At 43.9% G+C, this 27846-nt stretch overlaps 1 protein-coding gene and 1 non-coding gene across 2 annotated transcripts; both read right to left on the reverse strand.

Annotated features, from left to right (window-relative positions):
• Positions 1–445: 445 nt before the first annotated feature.
• On the reverse strand, positions 446–26627 carry LOC110526176 (DNA damage-binding protein 1). Its single transcript, XM_036980466.1, has 26 exons — positions 26449–26627; positions 24897–25045; positions 24255–24371; positions 23873–24094; positions 23459–23573; positions 23128–23225; positions 22793–22951; positions 19698–19781; positions 19161–19380; positions 16837–16912; positions 13434–13542; positions 12051–12229; positions 9775–9935; positions 8906–9013; positions 8099–8306; positions 7713–7808; positions 7395–7506; positions 6769–6892; positions 6420–6584; positions 5814–5908; positions 4972–5142; positions 4420–4529; positions 3612–3781; positions 2555–2657; positions 1208–1331; positions 446–1005 (listed from the first exon to the last, which is right to left on the reverse strand). Exons 1-26 carry the CDS (start codon positions 26507–26509, stop codon positions 922–924), a joined length of 3420 nt encoding a protein of 1139 aa, XP_036836361.1. The 5' UTR covers positions 26510–26627; the 3' UTR covers positions 446–921.
• On the reverse strand, positions 5353–5488 carry LOC118965118. The gene has a single exon (XR_005052449.1). It is a non-coding gene; the product is annotated as a small nucleolar RNA SNORA5 (small nucleolar RNA).
• Positions 26628–27846: the final 1219 nt, after the last annotated feature.

Genomic DNA, 27846 nt, shown 5'->3' on the forward strand with positions numbered 1-27846 from the left:
ATACTCTCGGACTTTGCTAATAAATCCTTCAACCCTTTATTATGCCTTGAAACAAACGTGTCCCCATAGTCAAAAGTGAGTTAAGAGAAGAATTCGACTCCAGGAGACAATGCAGAAGTTAATATAGTACATTTTAGTGGTAATTTAGCACAAATGACCATTACTGCCCTCAGTGACGTTGAGTCACTGAAAAGGATTAATTTTTACATTTGTCATTTAGCAGATGCTCTTATCCAGAGCGACTTACATGAAGTAGTGAGTGCATACATTTCTTAATAGAAAGTAATTGTTTAAATATACATTTATTTTGAAATTATACTGTGGTGTAAGACTTGACATGCTTTGAAACCCCAAAACCAACTGAATTTAATGAATATCACTCAGTGGAAAGACAAGAGACCTCTGTGCACCATTGATGAAATACAAAGACCCGAACGCAGAGGTATACAGTACTAAAGCAACCTTTATTTGGAGAAACGGCAGACAAAACAGCTAATGTATCATTTTCCACCCATTCCTTCATTCTCTTTTACTCATGTTCTCTCCAGACTTCAACCATTCCTACTTTAGTGGATCCCTGTCAAATCCACAAGTCATCTCTCCCCGTCCTTGCACTGAAATGATCTGGCCACCCCCATCCTCCCTCTCTTCCATAACTTATGCCTTTCTGACCAGTCCCTTTGCTCGTCATCTTCGTTATGGTTGACAGGCCATTTTGTTTATTCAAGCACCTGTGAAGAATTGAGGTGGCCCGTCTGGGATCAGATTTTAAAAAACAAAAAAACTGTAAACTCATTTGAAGTCTGAAGGACAGTCATGCAAACACCTTTTTATTTATAAGTATTTACAGAGCCCTAGCCACCCCTCCCCCAGTTCCCTCCCTCCACCCCACCGTAATGGCCGGGTTCTGGGTAGGAGGGGCTAGTGGATCCTTGTCAGCTCCTCCACAATCTTTATGACCTCGTCCACGGTGGCCTCGCGCTTCATGCCGCTGCCGTCGTCAATCTGAAACGCAGAAGGGGGTGTTATGTCAGCTCACTGTTCCAGCAGTTTGGATTGGCCCGCACAGCTGTGGTACCTTTATTAAGTGTCACTGCAGTCCAAAAAGTGTGAGCAAGCTAGTGTGTGAGAGCGAGTGAATGAGTGTGTGTAGCGGTGTGAGAGCGTGTATGTGTGTGCTTCAGAGAGCGTGCATGTGTGTTGGTACCTGTAGCGTGCTGACCACCTCCTGCATCTTGGCACGGCCCAGGTCCAGGAAGCTCTCGATGAGGTCCCCGTCGATGAAGCCCGTGGCCTGCTCAGTCTTACGCTCTGTATGGAAGGACCTCCAGGTGCCACCAAGTCAAGGAAGACAAACACACACCTACACACATACCCCTACAGCAAAGTCACTCCTCTTACAGGGGACTCTGTCCTTTTGAGGACTGGAAGCTGCATTTACTCATAGAATTTTCACTAAAATATGAGCACATGCACTGCTATCGAGATCAGATGAGTTCAGGGTGGAATGGCCACAAGCTTATTTTTTTTACCCCATTTTCTCTCCAAATTACAATCTTTGGCTCATCGCTGCAACTCCCAAATGGGCTCGGGAGAGATGAATGTTGAGTCATGCGTCCTCCAAAACATGACCTGCCTGGCTATCACACTGCTCGCTTAAACCGTAAGTCAGCTGCACCAATGGGTCGGAGGAAACGCTGTTCGACGGATGACCGAAGTCTGCTTGCATGTGCCGGCCCTGCCACAAGGAGTCACTACAGCGCGACGAGTCATGGAAAGCCCCCCTGCCAATCCCCCCTACCGCGGACATCTCTGAGCCAATGGCTCCCGGTCAAGGCCGGCTGTGACACAGCCTGGGATCGAACCTTTTGACCACTGCGCCACTCAGGACTGCCTGGTATTGTGACGCAATAATTTCCATGGTAATGTAGATTCAATTTATGTTAACCGATGTGGTTCATGCAATTGGAATGTATTTTTTCTAATGTCAGTTGAATCAGCAAATCACAGCACATATTGATGGGTAGACTTCCTGCTTTGCGCCTCGCAATGGACCCAAATCCACCCATTATGCCATCATTGACTTGTATTGGGACACCCGTTCTAGTCATTCTATTTTTATGGCAGCACATGCAGTCAGGAGTGGAGGAGGTTATTACAGTGACCGCGGTCATTTGGCTGGCCAATTACCGTTATGCAAAATTCCATGACAGTCACAAGCGTATTGATTCTTCCCTGTGACTCCCCCTGTAATCAACCACCGTCCCATCTTATATGGGTGACAGGCAGACAGGCACTACGTGTCAACTTCAGGTCGTCGCTTCATTCACACGACATGGTAAAACACAGCGTCGTTCATTCATATATGGGCTAGGCATGTTATGACAACCATTACCCTTCTGACAGCCACGTCAAGGTAGTACCAAGTTTTGCCACCCGTGACAGTGATGCTCACCAGTTCTGAAAAGGCACTTTCAATGTGATACACAAGGGGCAGGTTTGTGTCCACGTGAACCCCCCCCCCCCTCCACCCCACCCCAAAAGGAAAGGATATAAGCTGTGCTCGATCTTGCCCACGCTCTTGATGACCTTGTTGAGTCGGTTCTGCAGGTCCAGCAGCAGGCTATACCAGCCCTCGGACAGAGAGGTCACAAGACCTAGAGACATAAGACAGATGGCATGTCATTTATGGGAGAAAAGAAAAAGGAGAACCGAAATGGATGAGTTATGCAGAGCAGTATGCTCGCCACTCATACCTAGTGAAGGAGAAAAGATGAAAGCTGAGAGGGAATTTGAGTGTGGGTTGTCTGAGGGAAGGTGAAACAATTTTCTCTCTCCAATTTGTGCCTTCCGAACACGATGTCCACGAACACAAATGTGTTGTGCAGCTTTTTGCAAGGGGACTAATACATTTTCACTACTTTAAAAAGAGCCTGTATATATTTTTGCTTCATTGCTCATTAGCAGTCAAGCCGGGAATGACCAGAGGTGCTTACTCAGAGAAAGGGTTCTCTTACCAGGAAAAGCTTTCAGCAGAATTGTGAAGATGCCTCAGTGAAATAATAGTAATGGCAGAACTCACTGAACATTCAAAGCATCATTCCCCTTTCTTTATTAACACGGTTACGAAAGAAATGGAGAAAGGAAGGTGACTTTAATTTTGGACGGTCACTTGGAAATGACTTTCATCCCCTCTCCACTGCTCCCCACCTCTCACCTCTCATATGTAGTTGAGGCAAATCTGTAGAGCAGACCGCTACACTAACAGTACATAGCCTAAAAAAAAAAGACACGAGGGCATTCGGGACCTTGAAACCGGCATCAGTACTAGTTCAGTAGGCACCAGAAAAACAACATTTTGAAACCCAAGTGCTGCTACAGAAACAAGAACACAGCTCTCTCTCTTGCGGTCATAAAATGTTTTGTGCTACTGCATGCTCTACGACCCTGGCGTGTATTCATTACCGCAAACAAACCATAGAAAAACATTTTGCAACAGGAAAAAAAATAAGCGTTTCTTATTTTGACTAATTCAGGTTAGGCCCTCCCGGTTTCGTCTCATTTGGTTTCTAGTGAATACACCCCTGGCGTGTGGCAGTGGGGGCCATTACCGATCATGCCGTTGACAGTGCCAAAGAGGACAGAGCCCTGCGTGGGGGTGGAGCTCTCGCCCAGGTTCTGCAGCACCAGTGACCCATGGGAGAAGACGTTGACAAACTCCCCCAGGTGGAACACGCCCACCTCCTGTAGGTGTTGTCGCTCCTCGTCTGTAGTGGCCGCGCTGCCAAGGGAGAGAGGAAGGGAGAGAGCTCAACTTCTATTTTTGGTCCAAATTATTTAATGCTTTGGCAATGTGTACCCATTTATTTAGTTCTAAAAAAGGCTACATTTCAGAGATGGCACAAAAAGTTTATTTTTGATTCTAATCATTGTACCTATTTATTTATACATTTCTGCTTTGGAAATGTGTGCCCATTTATTATAATTGAGAGAAAGTGGCAGGGATAAAGCGAACGACACAGAGGTAGGCAGAAAAAGATAACTGGGAAAAGCAATAGATGTAGATGACAGGTAATGAGTAAGAAAAAACAAGCTCGTGAGGGAAGAGTTAGTGAGAAATAAGAAAGGTACAGTGATAGAATGCAAATTTGATGACTGAAGACAAAAGAGCACAGGAGGAAGGACGAGAAGAGAGAAACGGTGGCATCAACAAACATCAGAGAGAAGGATAAAGGTCAACGGGAATTCAGTGATCATGGATGATTAAGTCGCCGGCTTATGGAGGACGGCGGTCAGAGTGCGAGGACATGTCTAGGCCGGGCTTCATCTCATTTAGTCCTTCAGCGATTCTATGCATACTATTTATTTGCCTCCTTCCAAGGTGAGAGGATTCTATAGAGAGGTCAGATTCCACCTCACCTGTCTTTTTGACAAACAAAGAGGTTGAAGGCATTCTCCGCCCCCAGGAAGTTGTCATCGTCCAGGATCTCCACAGCACTCATCCAGTTGGGATTGAAGTCACGGGCGATCTGAGAAGAGTGACAGGGGAAAAGCAGGCGTATCACCAGTGGCTCAAATCCATTCAATAAACTTTATTAAGCCAAGAGGTGCAATTATTGATAAACAATGGTTCCAACTCATTACTCAAGTTTTTATTAATTGGAAGTGTTTGGTGTTGAATTCTCCTCGATATGGCCCATGAGAAATGAGTGCGACAAAATAAAACCATTCAAATCTACATTTTGGAGAATGCTGTATTCCAAGGGGGAACCACCCATGATGAAAAAACCTGTATATGAGCAAAACCAAAACAAATCGTCATTTAGACCTTATAAAGTCTGTACCCAGTCTGCGTTCCTATTCTACACCCTCGTCCTTGAAGTGTGGCACTGAGCACATCCCCCATCGTCTTAGGGGAAAAGGGTGGAGAATTGGAACACTGGCAGGGCCTCTCTTAGTATCATTCCTTACCTCCTCAAAGTTGCCCTCCATGGGTTTATAGGCCAGCAGCAGTACAGACCTCATCAGGTCTCCCACCAGGATGAAGTCTCCTTTGGTCTTTAGGTAGAGTGCCATGATGTTGTTGTAGTGGTTACACTCTGTCCTCAGCTCCTTCTCGGCGGTCCACTCGTACAGACGCACCTGGGGCGGGCGCACATTGATGATGCGTTGATATTGACATACACAATTGTTGAGGAGCTTTGGAGTAACAAGGACTCGAAAGCGCCCAGGTTGTTTTTTTTGTAGGAGACATGTTTATCACGCAATTACAAGAAATACTCCCGTCAATGTTCCTTCCGATTCCAACGTTCCATTTGAAAGAACACTACTGGATAAAGTTAAAATCAACTAAATTCTCTGTAGTTCAAGTTTATCCCTAACACTCATTCCGTATGGTTGCGAGTCCGAGAACTACAGTTTCACTGTGGCAGTCATTATGGCCAGTACGGTCCATTGTAGAGGAAGCACTGAATTTGACAAGGCAGCAACACAAGGCAAAGGTTTTCTTTTTTTTTTAAACAAATTTTAAAGTCAGGATTGAGAAATAAAACTTAGCCTGCGGAATGTCTCCTTACATTTTTTTTTCCTTTTTATGCCAAGTACCATGGGGCGAAAGTACCCAACTCTCTTAAATCAAATATTCCCTTAGTGATGCATTAACGGCAACGAAGAGACAAAAGTGAAAGTTTTAATTTAAGTGGATGTAAAAATGTCCCTCCTTGTGAGTATCTACCACTATAGCTTGTAAAAATAGGAGCTGGCTTTAAAAAAATTAAAATAAAAAATCTACTTTTTAAACCAAAAGTACTCACTGTGCTGTTGATGCTGGCCAGTAGTTTGCCATTGAACTCCACCATGGAGTAGACGGCTCCCTTCACCTCCTTCTCTGCAACCGTCTGCAGCTTACCTACGCAGAAGAAGAGAAATAACACCGTCTGGGTCAGGGCTGGTGTTACAGTAGCCTGAAATCCAAACTGATATGTTTAATTTAACCGTTTGTTTCACTGTGAAAGAATGGTGAAACCCAGCTTAAATGGTTTGGATTCCAGGCAGTACTTTTAAACAAATGGTGAATTGCAGCACACCAGTTTGGTTTTCAGGCTAGTGTTACAGCTCCCTGATACATATTCACAGCATCTGTTCACTCGGGAGTCATTCATCTTCACGACTGAGATGATTATCGATAGGAAGGTGCTATCAGGCACTGTCAAGGGAGGAAGAGGCATGGAAAGGTGAGCGAGAAAGAGAGATACAAAGATGAGGGGAAGAAAGAGACGGTAGAAGAAAGTGTGAGAAAGAGTGCGAGCAAAAAAACAGGAGGATATGAAAGAGGGGGGTGAAAAAAAACCAGGAGAAGAATGAAGGGAAAGAGTGAGCGAGAACAATGAGAATGGAAGAATGAAAACGTTTGTCCTAACCGTCAGTGTAGTGGAAGACGATGATGCGGCCTTGCTTGGGCTCCGCCTCCTCTGGGTAGACCATCGCTGTGCCAACGATAAAGTAGACCGCGGGGTCCCTGCCCAGGCGGCAGGACACCATGCTGAGGGCGTACTCACTCTGGAGGAACTGGTGGGCGTGGAGCACTGAGGATGAACACACGTGAAAAATCACGGCATTGAAGACAAATCACCACATAAAGGTACGATTTTTGTGTACTCCTCAAGAGTACAACCATCAGCTTACCAATCACCAGTAACAGATCACATTAATTCACTTCAAATTGACAAATATTCTCCTTAATCAAGACGGTTTTAAGGGGGAACTTACCTTCGAAGGTGTGTTGGTCGACCACCAGGAGGCTGTGCACCTCCACCTCCTCCCCGAAGGAGGTCTCGTGTGGGGAGGTGCTGCTGGGGAACAGCTTACTGGAGCTCACACTGCTAGACAGAGCCTGGGGAGAGGTAGGGAGAGGGGGAGATATGGAAACCCAGACTATGAACCACCACAAGGCTAGGGGAAAAGTGTTCTTGGAAATTAATATTTTCTCCTTTCTTATCTTTAGTCATTATGTGCATTAAACCTAGACTAAACTAAGCCATCTGGACACCTTGTCAGCAAAGCGATGTGCATCACTAGCATTCAAGCCACCCCCCCCCCCCCCCCCCCCCAGAAAACATAATTGCACTAAATGTGCTAAATAAAATACAGTAACTCTAGATGCTGATGCTTTAGCTCATATAGAGCGAAGGTTACAGATATTTCCTGACAAAACACGCAGTTGCACTTAAGTCACGATGCATCATGAAAACCGTTGAATATGGGAAACAAGGCTCGGGGCCCCATATTCAAAAGGTCTTGATCAGCACTCCTATTCTGAGAATACTTATGAATACGGGCACAGAATAGGAGATCCTGGCAGTGGTACAGTGAAATACCAGATGGTGTGCAGCTACCTGAGTGCTCGCGCTGGGGCGCACCGCTGCAGTGGTCCCACTGGCGTCCTGCATCTCCACGCGGCTGGACAGCACCCCGAAACACTGAGACACTTCCTGGTAACAGATTCTCCTGAGAGAGGGAGGGAGCGAGAAGGGAGAATAAAGTGGAGAGATTGAAGGGGGGAGTGAGAGAGTGAGAAAGAGGAAAGAGTAAAAATAAACAAATAAATGGAAATAAATAAATGTGTCGCTCTTGATTTTACCGGAGGGTAAATCCATTGGATAGATATACTTCTACTCTGTTGAACTATTTATACTGGTGTTGTTCCCTCTTACCTGGGAGACTCGTAGAGGGGAACCGTGCGAATGTGGAGCTTCTGGATCTCGTCGATGGTCCCGATGGTGAGAGTGCTGTTGTTGGCCAGAGCCAGACTGTCAAAGACACAGAAACACAGGTTACAACCACACCCCAACAACAGATAAGTTGCATATTATTTCGAGCTTTGTAATCATTCATGTCCTTTCTTCAGAGTCCTTGAATGAGGAAAAATAACCACAACGGACTTCTTAGTCTCCTCTTGCACTGGTCTGAAAAAACAGGACAGGTGACGGGGGGGGGGGGTTCCGTTTAAACCTGTTCAAATCGTCTCACATCAGTCCAAATGGAGAAGACGTGCTAAGGATGCCACTTTGGACTATTGAGACGCGCGTGACTGACTAACCTGTCGGGGTAGCCCTCGGAGTTGAGCGGACACATGTAGTTGACCTCCTTGAGGTTGACATTGGAGAAGACCAGCTTGTGGTTGGAGGAGTAGATGACGGTGGGCCGGTCGGAGCAGGCAAACACGTTGGAGGTGGACAGGGAGCGGAAGGTCCTCAGCACCGTGGGCTGGGTGCCCAAAGTCACCTTCTTACGCTCGCTCAGCACGCCTGTTGGCAACACAACAGGGTCAATGCCAACAGTTTAACAATAAGCTTGCCAACCTGCCAGGATTAAGCGCCCCTTCAATTCATTCTATTCAGGAGATACGCGGCAATTCCAATCCAAAACCTTTTCCATTTTCAATATACACTGTGTCAATATCATTAGGTACACCTGCTCTTACCATGACATACACTGACCAGATGAATCACCTGTTAAATCAGCGTACATGAAGGGGATTGTGTATTTGTGCCATTCAAATGGTGAATGGGGCCGACAAAATATTTCAGTGCCTTTGAATGGGGTATGGCAGTAGGTGCCAGGCACACCGGCTTGAGTGTGTCAAGAACAGAAACACTGCAGAGTTTTTCACACTCAACAGTTTCCTGTGTGTATCAAGAATGGACATCCAGCCAACTTGACAACTGTGGGAAGCATTGGAGTCAACCTGGGCGAGCATCCCTATGGAACGCTTTCTACACCTTGTAGTCCCAACCAATTGAGGCTGTTCTGAGGGCATAAGGGGCTGCAACTCAATATGGAATGTTTATTCAAATGTGACTCAATCAAAAGGCAACAGCAGTATGTGTTGCTCCAGCAGCCTGACCTGTAGTCAGGTCCAGGCCGAAGTAGAAGAGCGCTCCGTCTCCCAGGGCACACAGCAGGTAGTAGCCGCCCTCGAACGTCGTCATCAGGATGGAGCGCGGGATAATTTCTACACACACACACACACACACACACACAGACAGAGACACACACAAACGCGTCAAATGTGTGAAAAGCTTTGGAATAGCAGCAGAACTCCACTGTCAAAACAACTCTATTATTCATCCCCCGAGGTGCAATTAAGAAAAGTATTGACAGCTAGGTCACATAACAGCTTCCACATGGTTGTGCAACATTGCAAATGGATCTAGGATGTGTGGAAGCAGCAAGAGTGCTTCTGTCCCTTAGGATTCCCTCCACTTTCATGGACAAGTTACACAGGCTTTGAATAGGAGGGGTTTATAAACACATCCAAAAATAATGATAACAGGAGGATGGACACAAAGAGAATGTCCAATACAGATTTTTTTTGCAGCTTCCAATCATATTTTTTAAAATAACAATGTTCGATTTTACAGAAGCTTTACTAAAAGAACACGTTGGGCTGCAGCCTCCAATTACAGTTTGTTCTGATACTCAACTAAAGACTAAACTAATATTTTCACTGACAGACTCCAAACAAAACACTTTGTCAGTGCTTATATACATTTTACCTGCTAAATAGTTGCATTTATAAAAATGTTGCCGATTAATTAGTCACCGTATACAAAACCTTGAACCGAGTACTCGTGCCCATCCCCAGCGGAAATGAGCTTTTTCTCAAAGTTACACAGACTTACCTGGCTACACAAAGGTTCAAATCAGTTGCTCCATCTATCCATCCCACCTGGACTATCCCTTTAGTACACTTGACTCTCCACCCCCTCTCACCTCCTCCGAGCATCTCCTTGTGCAGGGCGGTAAAGCAGGGCAGCTTGAGGACCCGTGCCGATATGTCCGTCCACAGGCCCACGGCGCAGAGGGGCGACTCTCCACCCTCCCCCAGGGGCGTGATGTCTAGGCAGGCCACCTCATGCTCCATTTCCACCGTGCTGAGGGGGGGGACAGACAGAACGGCATGAGATTGGATAAATGTTTTATTAAATTATATATAACTTTTTTTTTTTAAATACTAAAAACTATAGAACACATTTGATACATATGTATTGCGTTTTTACTCCTAATATGAACAACTTAACAGACGCACAAAAACAATGACTACACCTCAACTGCCCAGACTGGCATGCTCACACCCCCATCCCTAGTGTCTGCATTATCGTTTGCCACAGCGCCTTAAATTCTCCCAATTTGTTTTTCCTCGGTCGCCCATGCCATTTCAATAACAAATCATTGGATACTTCCATTGTGTTAATGATGACGGACTGATTGATTTACACGTGTTTAGTATAGGTATTTTTCAAGATGAGTGAAGAATCCTCCGCCTCCGGGCGGCAGGGTAGCCTAGTGGTTAGAGTGTTGGACTAGTAACCGGAAGGTTGCGAGTTCAAACCCCCGAGCTGACAAGGTACAAATCTGTCGTTCTGCCCCTGAACAGGCAGTTAACCCACTGTTCCCAGGCCGTCATTGAAAATAAGAATTTGTTCTTAACTGACTTGCCTGGTTAAATAAAGGTAAAATAAAAAAAAAAAATAAAAAAACCCATTGGGTATGTCACTACACCCCAATATGGGAATTGGATTCATAAAGTGCATTTAAAAGGTACTCAAAGCACTTTATGTTGTGTAGCCAAGATTTACTTAATTGATATATGTTTTGCCCCAGTGCGTTGGTACAGCCCACTCTCAAAAAGGCACAGCTTTTGCTACAGCTGAGCATCAACAGTCACTTAAACAGTGTTTACTGAACCAGACCACATTAGTAGAGCGTTCCTTGAAGAGCAGTGTAAGACAAGCTCAGGCATGGTGATGGCCTGTAGAGCTAACTCCAACTGGGTTCAAAGTGGTGTGTGTATGTGTGCATTCGGAAAGTATTCAGACCCCTTCACTTTTCCCACATCATGCTACATTACAACCTTATTCTAAAATGGATCAAATGGTTTGTTTCCCCTCAACCAATCTACAAATAATACCCTATAATGACAAAGCAAAAACAGGTTTTTAGAAATGTTGGCAAATTTATCATTTAAAAAAAACTGAAATATCACATTTACATAAGTATTCAGACCCTTTACGCAGTACTTTGTTGAAGCACCTTTGGCAGGGATTACAGCCTCGAGTCTTCTTGGGTATGACACCACAAGCTTGGCACACGTGTATTTGGGGAGTTTCTCCCATTCTTCTCAGCACATCCTCTCAAGCCCTGTCAAGTTGGGTGGGGAGCGTCGCTGCACAGCTATTTTCAGGCCTCTCCAGAGATGTTCGATCTGGTTCAAGTCTAGGCTCTGGCAAGGCCACTCAAGGACATTGAGACTTGTCCTGAAGCCACTCCTGTGTTGTCTTGGCTGTGTGCTTAGGATCGTTGTCCTGTTGGAAGGTGAACATTCGCCCCAGCCTAAGGTCCTGAGCACTCTGGAGCCGGTTTTAATCAAGGATCTTTCCCTCGATCCTGACTAGCCTCCCAGTCCCTGCCGCTGAAAAAAATACCCACAGCATATGCTGCCATGTGTGAATGTTCCTGAGTGGCCAAGTTAGTTGACTTAAATTCACTTAATTTATGGCAAGACCTGAACATTTTTGTCTAACAACCAATCTGACAGAGGTTGAATAATTTAGAAAATATTAAAACGGGTAGATGTTTCTCAATCCAGGTATGCAAAGCTCTTAGAGACTTACCCAGACAAACTCACAGCTATAATCATTGCCAAAAGGTGCTTCTACAAACTATCGACTCAGGGGTGTAAATTACTTTTACTTACTTATAGTTCATTTTCAATAAATTATACAAAAAAAGTTTTTACTGTCATTATGGGGTATTGTGTGTCAATTTACACACAATATCCCATAAATTGTATCCATTTTAAATTCCGGCTGTAACAACAAAATGTGGAATAAGTCAAGTGGTATGAATACTTTCTGAAGGAACTGTGTTTGTCATTTCTTCTGTTGATTTAACTTGTATTCATACTTAAAGCTACAATTCAATTCAAGTCTCAGGTGGTGTTTAACAACACTGTAAATAAAGTTGAACTGGATTTGAGTTGCGTGTACCTGATCTGTTTGAGTTCCCCAGAGAGGATCTGGAGATAGTAGAGGGCGCGGCCCACGGCCAGCACCACCTGGGAGGAGTTACATGCAGCCACGCTGATGTTCCGGCCCAGCGGCTCCTTCCACTCAGACACCAGGGCCTTGCTGTCCTGCCTTACCAGACGCACACCGCCTGACGTGATCTGAATCACACACACACACACACACACACAGTGCATAAATATATTGGCACCGTCGCATGATTCACTGTTTGAACACTTTGTGTTCACATGTGTATTTGTTCGATTCACAACTGCACATAAAAATACATTTAGTTTAAGGCAAGTGATTCTTCTTCACGTGCAATTTATCTCACCTGTTGTAAGTGCCAGGTGCCCACCGGATAAAAACAACCATTAAACATCAGTTTTGCAGAGGAAAAGATATTCTCCATTGACAAAGTGCAAGTGTGTGTGCATGTGTATGGCACAGGTGTGTGTGTCTGCGTGGCAGACGCACATGATGGCGCAGTGACTGTCTGATGAGGATGGATAGAAGCAGTCTACAGTCTTCAGAACAGGATAACAATTGCTTTATTTGCCTCAAAATAGAATACAAATTATTTTTTGTCACCTCTCTCATAAAGCTGTGATTGAAAGTCTACAGCCTCAGCTATTCTCATTCTTGAAAGCCACTAACTTTAGGACAACACCTTCGTAGGCTTGAATATTTGGGAAATAAGCTCCTGTTCATCACTAACCATATCTTAAAGCTATTACGATAGGCCCAGTAGGAGGATAGGTTATTGGCCATTTGGTTTTCAAACTCGCATGGAGGGATTTTTACAGCCAGCATGGATCCCCAAATCCAGATGTGCAAAGCTGATAAGACATACCCAAGATGACTTAAAGCTTTAAATTGCCGCCAAAGGTGCTTCTATGAAGTAATGAGGGTGAATACTTACAGAAATATCTAATTTACATATTGAATTTTCAATAAATTTGCCCCAAAAATGTAAGATATGTTTTCACTGTGATTATGGGGTATTGTCTGTAGCTGGTTGAGAAAAACAATCCATTTTGAATTCAGGCTCTAACAACAAAATGTGGAATAAGTATACATATTTTCTGAAGGCACTGTATATGTATTGCGATTCAATACTGATTTTATTGCGATTTGATGTTCCAAACATATTGCTCATCATATGTCTGCCGCAGAGGGATAAGAGAGCCATGAGAAACATTTTAAATCAGTCATGGAAATAAATTAGTTTTGGTGCAGGTACAGCCAATTAGCGCAAAAATATTGCAAGTCAAAACTATACCACATAACGTGAAAAATAATATGCCAATATGCAACTATAGATTTTTTCCCTCATCACTAGTGTGTGTGCGCGTTTGTGTATACCTGGATGAGCTGCTGGTGGGCAACGTTGCCACAGTAGAAGGTCTGCAGGTTGTCCACAAAGCCAGGCAACTCAGTCTCCTCCACCTCCTCCCCGCTTAGCATCAGCACCCTGAGGAAACACGGAACGACTTATATACTTAAAAATATAAACGCCACATGTAAAAAGTGTTGGTACCATGTTTCATGAGGTGAAATAAAAGATCCCCGAAATGTTTAATATGCACAATAAGCTTATTTCGCCCAAATGTGCACAAATTTGGAGCGTTCACCAGAGCTACTGCCAGATAATTTTATGTTAATTTCTCCACCACAAGCCGCCTCCTTAATTTTAGCGAAGGTCCAACAGGCCTCACAACTGCAGACTACGTGTAACGACGCCAGCCCAGGACCTGCACATCAGGCTTCTTCACCTGCGGGATAGTCTGAGAGGAGCAACCCTGACAGCTGATGAAACTGTGGGTTTGCGCAACCGAACAATTTCTGCACAAACTGTCAGAAGCCGTCTTAGGGAAGCTGATCTGCGTGTTTGTCGTCCTCACCAGGGTCTTGACCTGACTGCAGTTGGGTGTCGTAACAGACTTCAGTGGGCAATGCTCACCTTCGATGGCCACTGGCTTGCTGGAGACGTGAGCTCTTCACAGATTAATCCTGGTTTCAACTGTACCGGGCAGATGGCAGACAGCGTGTTTGGCAACGTGTTGGAAAGCGGTTTGCCGATGTCAACTTTATGAACAGAGTGCCCCATGGTGGCGGTGGGGTTATGATATGGACATGCATAAACTACGGACAAGGAACACAATTACATTTTATCGATGGCAATTTGAATGCACAGAGATACCTTGACAAGATCCTGAGGCCCATTGTCATGCCATTCCAGGGCTTGACATTAACTTTTTTTTTGTCACTTGTCCTTTGGACAAGTAGGACATATTTTTTACTTGTTGAAAAGCTGAAGTCACTTACACAAACAACAACAACAAAAAGGCCCAGAATACCATCGGTCAAAAGGGTGACTGAAAATAAGTGAAGTACATTGGAGGGATCTGAAATAACTTTCTGCGCTTGCCCATAGACAATGTTGTCCTTCCCTAGCAGCCATCCAAAATAACGTACAAAATAAAGTACAACAAAAGTACAACAAAAGTGACTGCTACGCATTTGGCTGGAGGAGGGACGGGAGAAATCATGACATTGATCGTTATACAACGATCAAAAAAAATAAAAGCTTATTCCACTCTGGGGGAGCTGTGGCACGAAAGAGACGTGTAATTAGCTTAGGCCGGTCTGTGCCCGAAGCTCACAGATGGCGCAAGTCAAAGTGCATCGCTGGCTGTGCGGTTTTGTGCCGAGTTGTAAATCATCACGAGCTGCAGAGCAACTCTGCTGTCCTCAACATGATAATTATAAACTTATTCCCATTTTCCCCCCTTATCCTTCTCTCTTATTAGGCCTAAGCTACTATACGTGTTGTAGTAGGCTGCACATTGCTAGAATAAGTTGGAAGAGGGCATCGGCCAACTAGCCATTTCTTTCATTAACATTCCTCAGCTGTAGCCTATGTTCTTTGAGTCCTAATTTTATTTCTCCATCTTGGTATTGTTTGTTCAATGTCACTTCTTGTGGCCTAAAATACATAATTCAAAATAAATCTGTGAATGAGAATAGCATAGACTCCAATTTTGATAATTATGTTGAGCCCTGCATTCAACCACCGCCATCACTTCATGTTTCAGCATGGTAATGTACGGCCCCCCATGCCGCAAGGATCTGTACACAATTCCAGGAAACTGAAAATGGCCTGCACACTTACCAGACATGTCACCCATTGAGCTTGTTCGGGATGATCTGAATTGGCGTGCATGGCAGCATGTTCCAGTTCCCACCAATATCCAGCAACTTTGCACAGCCATTGAAGAGGATAACATTCCACAGGCCATTATCAACTGCCTGATCAACTCTATGCAAAGGAGATGTGTTGCACTGCATGAGGCAAATGGTGATCACACCAGATACTGACTAATCTTCTGATCCACGTTGCTACTTTTTTTTTTAAGGCATCTGTGACCAACAGATGCATATCTGTATTCCCAGTCATGTGAAATCCAAGGCCTAAAATATTGATCTCAATTGACTGATTAACTTATTTCTACTGTAACGCAGTAAAATCTTAGAAATTGTTGCATGTTGCATTTATATTTTTGTTCAGTGAAAATAGGCAACGTACATTATTAAAAAAAGGCTGGTCCTCCCAAATGATTGACATGCCTGAAAGCCAATCAGATTGACTTTTCCAACCAATAAGGATGTTTGGACGCAATGCAGGGCACTGCCCTCGACACCTCAAGTTATTAAGTGTTTACATGCTGTTGCAAGAAGGAAGTACTGAGCAACTGTTCACATGCTGTTTCCTAACTAAGTGTTGTGTGCGTCCATTGCAATAAGTGTAGTATCGTTACTATTACTGCTACAAGTGTGTTTATTGAGTGCGTCTAGCATACTCAATATTGTATTAGCATTGTTTATATTATATGCATGCTAAAGCTGCAATATGTTTATATCTGCAATGTGTATAGCCTTGTGTTGTGTAGTAGCTAGTACCATTCTACAGATTCTAGAAGTTCCCAGAATGTTCCAGCTCTTTTTGTGCACTAGCACAGGCGCAGTAGCCCTAAATTAAGATCTCAGCCAGGCCAGCTATAAGGCTACACGGCCTTAGGCCTTCTACATATATCTCTCTGGCCATGTATATTCTTTAATGATGTCGAGATGCTATACTATGGGATTCATTCATATGTTTATATTATAGCAGTTTGCTCATCTGCTTATTATTATATTACATATGTACAGTTATCTTAGTAAATTCAAATTATTGTATTGTTTCCCCTTTTAGAACCACACAAAAAATATAAAATAACTTTAAAAATGGAATCATCTATGCCCATGTTTGCGTGTGGTGGTGACCAAGTGTTGAGTATGGGCCTCAACATCATGTTCTGACCGGACAGCACTGTAGTGGGCAGATCTTAGTGAATTAGTTTAAGTGTAATAGCAGGTGAGGAGAGCCAGCTGGTTGTTTATTCATGGTCCTAGTTTTCGCTGGATTTAGTGACCAACAGTTTTTTCATGCATTTGATCATTTCAACCTTTGTAAACTTGTCTCGTTACAAAGGGGGTGTAAAAATCTATCCATGTCAACAATGTCGGACTCTGAAATTAAATAAATATTTTGTTTTTTCTGTCTATTCTCCCTTTTGTTATAATATGTGTCAAATCAATAACTCGTCATATAAACAAGGTACTGTGTGAGGCATTAGGCAAGGCTTCACCAGACTGAACAGGGAGCGATTGTATTGTGGTCAAAACGTGCAGAACCTTTCTATAAGGCCACCACTGGCTGTCTCACCTTGTCTGGCCCACGAAAGACAGGACCAGCATATCGTCTGTCTCTCTCCCAGCCTCTGAGCGAAGGGGCCACAAACCTGGGAGGACAACAAAAAATATGGAGGAAAATAAACATCAAGTGTTCAACAGAACTAGAAAACAAGCAGCATTATTAGCTAGGTGGTGTTTCATTAGGACAAACGGAAAATGTTTCAAAGTGTTTTGCTACAGAAAACAAAACTGAGCTTCTGATTTGGACAACTATTGGATTAAGAGTCCAGGTAGTCCCTCACGGTTTTAGTCTGTTGTCTTCCATTTAGGTGCCTAGTGAACAGGACCCTGAACTAGAAAGGAGTCAACGCTGTAGCTTGATTGATCCATGCCCACAGTCCTGGTGGGCCAGGGCAGTTTCTCAAGGTTTTCGTTCTCTATCTGGGCCTTATTGATTGGCCAAGTAAACAATGTGCTTCTCATCAGCGTGTTCATGAGTATGTGGCCGATGCCTGGGACCATAATTGTTTTTTTTTAAACGACAATATTTTTTTTTAGAAAACAGCAATAATTAGACAGATGCAAACAATATAGAGAAAATCCCACTGAAGCCCCATTTCCATTGGCACTTTGAAGTCAACCCAGGTTGGGCTGGCCTTGGTGGGTTAGCTCAAATTGCATTTCCACTGCCTTCAGAAATGACGACATGTTGCTAGGCAGCCAATATGTGACTGCAGCTGGCATCGCTAATATTGCTAGCTAGCAAGATGAAGAATTTAATTCACCCTCACCATGTTGTAACTAACATTATCCCATACACCCGCCAGTGCCAGCCAGACTCAGAGCCAAGTATTTAGCTTGCTGAAGTTAGCTAGGTAGCTAAACAGGCTAGCCTCTTAGAATGTAGATGTCTACCTAATTAGACACCCAAAAGTAACTGCTATTCATGTGTAATTACATGATTCTGACAAGCCAAAACATGATATATTTGGACAGATGACACCTGGGATAGTATGAGGAAATTATCAGAAGATACAAGCACACACAAAATACATGTTTCTGTTTGAAAGTAATATTTAATTGACAAGCTACAAGATAATTATTGATGTGTCCCTAAACCTCTCCAAAGTGGCATATATCTGTAAATTAGGTAATTCCAATGCTATTACATATTCGATTCCTAAAATTGGTATTTGTTCAGTATAATTTTTTTTTTTTTACCATATCAATCTCACTCAAACATTGTGCTGGTGTTATGGGGTATCCAGGGTACATTCAAGTGTCCTTTCAACTCCTCCAAAGTGTCTGAATGTGGTAATTGCACTGTTTTTGCACACCGGATGTGCCTGAAAGTTATTGTTCCCTATAAAAACGAAATGTCTATAACACCAATCTTTCTCAAACATTGTGGTGGTGTTGGGGGGGGGGACATACAGGGGATATCCAAAGTAGAGGTGGACCGATTAATCGGAATGCCCGATTAATTAGGACCGTTTTCAAAACAATAGGAAATCGGTATTTTGGGGTGCCGATTTCCAATTATTTTTTACATTTTCATCTTTTATTTAACTCCCGAGCCCGTACGGGAGTTGTAGCTATGAGACAAGATAGTGGCTACTAAAGAAACAATTGGATACCACGAAATTGGGGAGAAAAAGGGGGTAAAAAAACAAAAAGATACAGCTGCAGCCTTTGCAGATAGGGGCTACTGTTCTCATACCAGACTGAATTGAATAAAAAAAATATAATATGGGGACGTTACACTTAAGAAGCTAGCTTAATTCCTACCTTGCTTGCATTGGCTATTAGCTAGCTAACCAAGCAAACCAGAGAGCATTCAATACGACCTGGTTAGCAAAAATTCCTGCTAGCTGATGTTAGCTAGTTAGTTTCAACTGATTTGCAAGCAAATGCTTTAGCTAGCTAGCATTCTATGGCTGAGTGTTCTTATAAAAGTTTTTGTAGTACAAAAATGTATGAAGGATCCAGGTATTGTGGTAACTCGTGTCATGTCTGACTACTGCAGTACTGCTTGTCCATGGGCAAACTAGCCCATACAAGCTAGCTAAATGTTGTGTCAGCATCCAGCAGTGATCAGCTTGGCGGTTGTAAAGTAATGGTGTCAACATCCTGGATTCTAATTGAGCCGGCACCAGTTGTGAAACTGGGCTGCGCTGGCCTGGGTTTCCCTCCACCCAGTGTATCAGAGGTAGAGAAACTACCATATATTGCGTATACTAATCCAACTCCTTCAGATCTGTCTAGGGGGATACGGGCTAGGGGTCGATTTGGGTATTGGTCCAGAGAAAGCAGCATCCTCCTTTTTTCCAAGGGCCCAGAAGCCCTCCTACTGACCTTTGATCCCTGGCAGGTCGATGCTGGCGTGTTCGTGGATCCCAATGCCATTCCGGATGATCCTGAGGGAGCCCTCCTTAAACGCTCCAGAACAGGTGACCAGCTGGCCCTGTCCCTGTCTCTCCAGGTCCACTACACACATGTCCACGATGGGCCCCAGGTTGGTGAAGGTCTCCATCACCGCCACGTACGACCCTGAGTCGTTACTGTCCACATTGAGCTGGAAAGGGGGGTGACAACTCTAGATAAACAACAAGTGGACTATTGATGTCCACCGCCCAGCACAGAAAAAATTGTGAGGCATGCTTATCCGTTCTTAAACTCTTCAATTTCAAAGCTGGTTTGTACCTTTCATTACTGAGTGATGGCAATCTTCCCCTTGGTTGCCTACAAGTGCTATAAAACTCTACCATGCTCAAAAAGCACCTTGTAAAACCAGTTTTCTGGTTTTTTTTTCTCATTTGTCTTTGTTAAAATCAACACTTTTCCAGTGTTACATTCATCGAGGTATTTTCTATGTGACCGGTCCAAACTTACCTTGACCAACTGGGAGTCGCCCAGTCTGGAACCAACAAACACCACACCGTTGTCTAGGTAGGTCAAGCACTCTGCAATGGACGTCTGCAAGGGAGGGGGGGAGGGTCGCACACAGACATTACTCTTCAGTAGTGTTGTAAAGGGATGTTTTGTTAATTAGTAAATAGTAGCCTACAGCAAAGTATGTTTAAATCATTTCTAACTTGTTAACAATTTCTGCTAGTTAGTTTTTGCTACCATGTGGGTTTTAGCCTGCTTGAGCCTGCTAACTAAGGAGTGTTAATTCACCTCTATCTACACGTTTCATTTAAAACATTTCTTACAAAGGAGTTGTTTAATCTAACTGCTTAACTCAGCAAAAAAAGAAATGTCCTCTCACTGTCAACTGCGTTTACTTTCAGCAAACTTAACAGGCCTACAAGCCCTCAGTCCAGCCTCTCAGCCTATTGCGGACAGTCTGAGTACTGATGGAGGGATTGTGCGTTCCTGGTGTAACTCGGGCAGTTGTTGTTGCCATCCTGTACCGCAGGTGTGATGTTCGGATGTACCGATCCTGTGCAGCAGGTGTTGTTACACGTGGTCTGCCACTGCGAGGACGATCAGCTGTCCGTCCCTTCTCCCTGTCGCGCTGTCTTAGGCGTCTCACAGTACGGACATTGCAATTTATTTCCCTGGCCACATCTGCAGTCCTCATGCCTCATTGCAGCATGCCTAAGGCACGTTAACACAGATGAGCAGGGGCATCTTTCTTTTGGTGTTTTTCAAAGTCAGCAGGAAGGCCTCTTTAGTGTCCTAAGTTTTCATAACTGACCTTAATTGCCTACTGTCTGTTACTGTCTCAATGACTGTTCCACTGGTGCATGTCCATTAATTGTTTATGGTTCATTGAACAAGCATGGGAAACAGTGTTTAAACCCTTTACAATGAAGCTCTGAAGTTATTTGGATTTTTACGAATTATCTTCGAAAGACAGGGTCCTGAAAAGGGGTTGTTTCTTTTTTGCATGGAATTGTATTTGTTGCTTTTTTAAACTAATTTTCTTTCAAATCTTTACAGGAAAATGCCACGGGCACTATCTGATGTGTGGAGACATTTCACCACAGCTAGTGTAGAAGGAAAAGCTGTGTACATTTGCAAATACTGTGCCAAATCAAATGTGAAGAACGCAAAAAAATGCAGAATCATCTGGCCAAGTGCATAAAGTTCCCTCAGTGCTCACAACAAGCAACCTCTGACAAAAGTACTTCCATTTCTATTTAAGTTAAAAATGATGAACCTGACACCTTATTGATAGCAACAGCTCACGGTCCTCCTGGAATCAGAAGTTTTTTTTGATTCAATGGAGGAACATAGTCAGAGAAATGCTGATGAATGTCTTGCTCGAGCCGTGTACGCAACTGGTTCACCTTGGATGCTCACAGGAAATGTGTATTGGAAGAGATTTCTGAATGTTCTTTGACCAGCATACACCCCTCCAACCAGACATGCTTTATCTACTAATTTTCTGGATGCAGAGTTCAACAGAGTTAAAGTGAAGGTCAAGCAAATCAGAGAAGGCAGACTGTATCACAGTCTGCCGATATGGACAGCCCCATCAAGAGGATGCTCCTGGATGATGTATTTTGGGAGAGAGTGGTAAGCAGCCTGAAACCTAGAGCAGTAGCCATTGCACGGATTGAGGGAGACAATGCCATCCTGTCTGATGTTCAGACTCTTCTTGCAGATGTAAGAGAAGGAATCTGTACTGCCCTGCCCACTGCACTGTTGCTCCAAGAAGAGGAAACTGCAGTTGTGAAATACATCAAAAAGCGTGAAGACTACTGTCTGAAGCCCATACATGCGTTGCTGGCAAGAACATCCTGTCTGGTGCAGAGATCAACAAGGCCTATGGTGTCATCACTACCACATCTCACCACCTTGGCCTGGATGAGGGCAAGGTTCTTGGCAGTCTGGCAAAGTACACTTCCAAGCAAGGGCTTTGGAATGAAGATGCAATATGGCAGTCGTGCCAACATATCTCATCAACCACCTGGTGGAAGGGACTTTGTAGATCTGAGGCTCTTTCCCATTGCCTGCATCCGCCTCTAAATCCCACCAACATCAGCCGCCTTAGAGCGCAACTGTCCTTGTTTGGGAACACACACACCAAAGCACGCAACATGCTGACCAATACAAGTATTAAAACATTGGTGGCCATCCGGGCAAATTTGAGGCTTTTTGAGCCTGACAACGAGCCATCCTGAGGCCTCAGAGTCTGATGTTCAAGAGGAGGACATTGAGGCGGTCCAGGGAGAAAACATGGAAGCCTGAGAGGAAGACAACCAAAGCTTTAGTTTTTAGACTATAATTTTACAGATGTATGTTGAAAACGTTTTTGGGAGATGCGATGGATCATTGGGGATCATCCCCTTTCTTTTGTTGTTCAATAAAATCATCCCATGTGAAAAGTCAACTAATTTAATTAAAAAGTTACATTCGTAACTAAATGGTTTTGTTAATATTGGAAGGATTTAATAATTTGCAATTATGTCTTCTTATGATAAGGTAAAAGGTGTATGTTTCTGCCTCCATACGATATGGTAAATATATCCAAAGCAAAAACATCTACACTTAAATAGTATTAATATTCATTTGTATATATTTCCATTAATTCCCATATATATTCCCACAGAAAGTTACCACCTCTGAATATTCCCCATGTGTAACCCTACTCTTCAGCCCATCTCATATTATGAACTTACAAAAAGGGCCTGGTGTACACTCACATATTTTTTTACAATACACACTGAAGGATAATTCTGCCATTGAGACTCAGTTGTGTAATGTGAATATCAAAGAGGAAAGAAGCAGAGAAAAGGGAAAGAGTTCAAAAGGGACATCACTGAAAGCAAGATACGAAACGACTGAGCCAGATAAAAAAAAAAGAGATCAGAGGGAGACAGAAAAAGCAAGAGAGACATCAGAGAGAGCAAGAGAGAAGGCTTTCTACGGAGAGAAGAACAAAAAAGACAGAAGTTGAGATGAAATGAGAGACCACACAAAAGAGAAAACAACCAGAAACAGAGAGAGGGAGACAGCAGGCCTACAACACATACCTCTCCGAGCAGCTCGACACGGAGGTCCTTGAGCACCACGGCCCCGTCCATCAGCTCCTCCTTCTCCAGCAGCAGCATAAACAGGCGGCCCTCCATGTCCCCCAGCAGGTAGCGCGAGCCGTTGGGGTCCACGCGGTTGTGACATACGATGGTGCTTTGCTGTTGGAGGCGGGACAGAGGTGGTGTATGAGGGGAGTGTCCCTCTGTTCTATGTAAAGTGCTTTGAGCATCTGGAGAAGTGCAGCACTATATCCAATTCATCATTGCTATCAAACTGCATGATGCTGGAAAAGAGTTGAAAGCCTCTGCATTGTGTTGATTTACGTTGATCTTACCTTGATGGTAGGAGGCGCAATGGCCAAGTATTTATCCCCGTTGTGGTAGGTGATGGATTCTTGTCCAATGATTATAGCGCCTCCAAATGGTTCTGGGACTGAAATAGACAAATACATAAACCACCACGTAAATCAACCAAGGGAATCACATTCAAATACACTATAAGAAGAAGTAGAAAAAGCAGAGGAGGACCCTTGGGCGCTGCAGTTCCAGTGGAAATTATCTTTAAACACTAATCTAAGAGTTTTGAACATCAGAAGGAAGTAAATCTCATTGGACCAGGGCCCAACGATCATTGTCTAACCCTGCCTGGATTCTCTCTCTCCTCACCTGGGATGACCATAGAAGCCTCAGCCTCCACGTTCTCCTGTTTCCACGGCCCCTTGTTGAACTCCTTCTCCCTCAGCGACACCTCATAGGTCTTCACATGCCGTCCCTGAGGGTCCTACAGCACACAAACACAGAAACAAATCAGACTGACACACTCGCAGATATTCACGCAACATTTCTGTTAACTAAAGCACACATCCCCCCTTTCACCGGACATGCACTACTGTCTCATATACACATCCTCTCTGACTCCCCAATATTCTTTCAAACAGCATCGTATTCCTAATCTTGCATTTTCTCAACTCCTCCCCAACCACCCCCTCAAAACACAACCACTCCAACATTGTACCCCTTTCATCCACCACTTCCTACCCGTCCCTCCCCCCACCCTATTTTACCTCCACCCCTCCCTACCTGATAGATGAAGCAGACTGTGGGCGCCTGACAGCCGTACAGGAAGTGGACGTCGATGACTTGCAGCTCCTCCAGGCGGATGTTGAAGGCCTTGAGTTCTCGGTTCTCCCGGTCCAACGGAATCACCTTGAATAGGCCGTCGTACAGCCGCAGGCCGATCATGCGGCACTCAGGGTCTACAATGCCAATGATGCCCGTCTCCGAGGGACGCCCGATGCGGTCCTATGCAAAAATAAATAAGTTGGTCAAGTAAGAGGAGTTTCACCGCATCCTATTGTTTCAGTCTGCAGAGTATTCCCGTTGTAGTTTCGCAGAACATATACCTTGATCTCCATCAACAGCTCAAAGACACTAGCTACGCTCATATTTATTTTTATCCTACCTGCACGTTGCCATGGGCACGGGTGATGATGTCAATGCTCTCCCCGTTCTGTTTGTACTCCAGGATGCAAGCGTTGTATTTGGCCGTGAGAATGAACAGCAGATCCTTGCTTTCGCCCTGCAGTCAAAACAGACAAAAAGTTCCTCTCCATTGAAGCCAGTAAAAACATATGTCTGACGTTCAATTTCGGCATTAGTTTACAACTTGTATGGCAGTTACAGAAAGAAACCTGGGTCTTCTTAAGAGGGGCACACCGTAGTGGAACCTTTTTGCAACATTAAACATAATTCTGTGTTCTTATTGGGATCACGAGTGGCACAGCGGTCTAAGACACTGCATCTCAGTGCTTGAGGCGTCACTACAGACACTATGGTTAAAATCCAGGCTGTATCACTACCGGCCGTGAATGGGAGTCCCATAGGGCGGCGCACAATTGGCCCAGCGTCATCTGGGTTTGACCGGTGTAGGCCGTCATTGTAAATAAGAATTTGTTCTTAACTGACTTGCCTAGTTAAATAAAATAAATGAATAAAAGTTCATGCAGTACCTCCTTGTTTCAAAATTTTTTCTCTCGACTGAATGTGACCCAGCTTTGAAATGACTAACATGCACACACAAACATACAGGTAGTAGTAGACTCACCTTCGGCCTGAAGAGCTCCATGACAGCAATCTTGCCGTACATGCCCACCTCTTTGACGGGCCGGAGCCCTTCCGCTGTGACCACATAGATCTCCAGGCGTGTGTTTTTGGCTATGAGCAGATTCAGGTCCTCTGCAGAAGTAAAGTGGCCTGGGGAAGAGAGGGTGGTCTAGTCAGTCGGACTAACTTTTTCTAAGAGCTAAATTAGTAGTTATTGGAGTGCCTTCCAGCTTTCTGTATGACTAGCAGATATACATTTTTTTATTTAACTAGGCAAGTCGGCTAGTGTGTGATCGGCTATGAAGAGCCAGCTGACACGTACTCCTGAGGTGCTGACTTGCTGCACCCTCGACAACTACTGTGATTATTATTATTATTATTTGACCATGCCGGTCATTTATGAACATTTGAACATCTTGGCCATGTTCTGTTATAATCTCCACCCAGCACAGCCAGAAGAGGACTGGCCACCCCTCATAGCCTGGTTCCTCTCTAGGTTTCTTCCTAGGTTTTGGCCTTTCTAGGGAGTTTTTCCTAGACACGTGCTTCTACACCTGCATTGCTTGCTGTTTGGGGTTTTAGGCTGGGTTTCTGTACAGCACTTTGAGATATCAGCTGATGTACGAAGGGCTATATAAATACATCTGATTTGATTTTGATTTGAAGTCTACGCAATAAATTGTCCCCCCCAATCTCCTTCCTGTATATTGAAAATGCAAATTTATTGAGTTCAAGTATTTGTTTTTCTATGTACTAGCAATACAACTGGCCTACTTTTCTAGCAAAGCAGATCATTTTTACTCAAAATATACACTAAGGTGACAACACTGCCTAGACAGTGTGATTTTAAAATTAACAATATGGGATTTGTTAGTCAGGGTCAGAATGCCTTAAATTAAGTGATTTTTAATCACACGTGATTTTAACCTAAAAAGTAATACATTGAATCGTTTGCCAGCTATCGCCAACATATTTGCAATCAAAGAAATGCAGGCAGTTAAAGGCTAAGTACATGTCCTTACATTCGTAACTACGCAGGCTGTCCATGACTATAACGTTATACATTTGCCAATTTATTATTTAGGTGGACATATTAACTGGCACTGCAGTGGCCTGCCTGCTACCTGTGTAATTTTGCAACACTGAAGCTCCAAACCTGTCTGAGATTCTTGGCCAACTGATAAACAAGAAGGTAATAGTAATCCAAACAAATTGACATCGGACAGCTGAAGATAGCTAGCATTAGCTTCAAAACATCCTGGCTGCGCAGGAGCACACACTGGCTCGTGACATTTTGTGTTCACTTGATTGACAATCGATTGCTAGCTATATGATATCAGTCGAGTGAAACCACATGTCCAATGCAGTGCATGGTTAATAAAACAACTTTGAACAAAGCCTTTATCAATGGACTTGATCAACTTGCTGGCGAAACAATATCAAGGGGCCTGCAGGTGCCTGTAGCTTGGCTTCTCGCGCGGGAGCTTAGCGTGCTAGTGGATGAGGTCGATACGAAATGTTGGTGCGCGAGCTAACAAGAATAACATAATTACCGGTGATGCAGGCATTGACTGCCGTCGGTTTCTGCGCTGTTACCACGTAATTATAAGACATGGCGTTCAAAGACAGAATAAGAACACCAGCAAAATCGTATCAGTTCTTCACAAGTGTTGAAACCATGGATATAAATAATTTAAAAAAACAAGCGGAAGTGTATTGCTAAAAACACGAGATATATTTACTTTCACAGCGCCCCATGTGGCTCGGAATTCGATTTGTCGTTGTTGGTGCATGTATTTTTATAATATGGTGCATTGTCCATTTGCATTGGACAGAAGAGGAGAGTGTCATAAGTTATATTATTTGGCTTTACCCCTCTGTAATAGGACGTTTTTTCACATATACTGTGTGTTGCGATGCTTTGCTCATCAGTGTTTTAAATTGTCAACCTCCGCAGCAGAGAGCCAAGTGACTGATGAAGAGGACTAGAGATCTTTCAGAGCCATGGCATTGTTGCTCACGGTTGATCAAGCAAAATGCCCTTATAAGAAACACTTAATCTACTTACTGTATCAATCAAAATCGATAATGGTCAAAATGGCAGGTGTTCTTCGGCTTGTATTACTGTGTGTGTGTGTGTGCGCATATGCATGCGTTAGGTTAGCATTGGACTGACACCAGAGACGGTAGAGAAAGCGAGACACCTCCCTCCTTCATTTGTTTCAGGACGGGGCCACTCTGGTCTACTTATTGCCCCTTCCCCGCGGTTGGGGTGCCACAGAAACAATCTATTTCTAGTAAGGGCGTATGGGGAGAACAGGGAGGGGACAATAAGTAGACCAGCGCCATTGGCCTCACGCAGGAAAGCATGCTGACGCGAGAGAGGGAACGCCCACTTACAGACAGGAACCCTGACTATTTTTTCCAATGGTAAACTGCCTGAGTAAGACATCTTGGTCTATTCACCATCCTTGCTGACACCTTCATAAACACAGGGCTTGCAGTGACATCACTGCTGTCAAAAACACTGGCCTGTGGGCTGTAGGCTAAAGACTCAATCCCTGATTAATCCCAGGTATAAGAATAGATCCCTGTCTGTGGCTCCATGAAAGCAAGCATGCATATGGTGTATTGGAGTGTATATTTACTGTCGAGCACTATTTATGGGGTGGGTTAGGAGAGATGTGGTGATAAATTGACTGACACATCCAGTTTTGCCTTCAGTAATATATTGACTCTGCCGTAGGTCTTTAGTCCCCTATTCTGAGACATACTGTATCTGCACAGCGTACATTCTGTTCACCCAAATTGTTTTGGGAGATTTTGCATGCGACTGTCTAACGGTTTGTCTTTTTCCATTTGTAAATCCAGTGTGTTTAGGCCAATGCAATGACCTCATAGGGTCATAACAAAAAGGTAACCTCATTCACAATGCTTAGAGCTTGTGACGT

The sequence above is a fragment of the Oncorhynchus mykiss genome, chromosome 6 (assembly GCF_013265735.2).
Source record: "Oncorhynchus mykiss isolate Arlee chromosome 6, USDA_OmykA_1.1, whole genome shotgun sequence".
NCBI classification, from domain to species: domain Eukaryota; kingdom Metazoa; phylum Chordata; class Actinopteri; order Salmoniformes; family Salmonidae; genus Oncorhynchus; species Oncorhynchus mykiss.

Excerpts from the sequence above, each read along its gene's own strand:
- LOC110526176 (XM_036980466.1), bottom strand. The coding sequence starts at position 26,509 with ATGTCTTATAATTACGTGGTAACAGCGCAGAAACCGACGGCAGTCAAT. Across the intron at positions 24,372-24,896 it reads TGGAGCTCTTCAGGCCGAAG|GGCGAAAGCAAGGATCTGCT; the intron begins GTGAGTCTACTA and ends TTTTGACTGCAG. Across the intron at positions 19,782-22,792 it reads GTGTCGAGCTGCTCGGAGAG|ACGTCCATTGCAGAGTGCTT; the intron begins GTATGTGTTGTA and ends CCTCCCTTGCAG.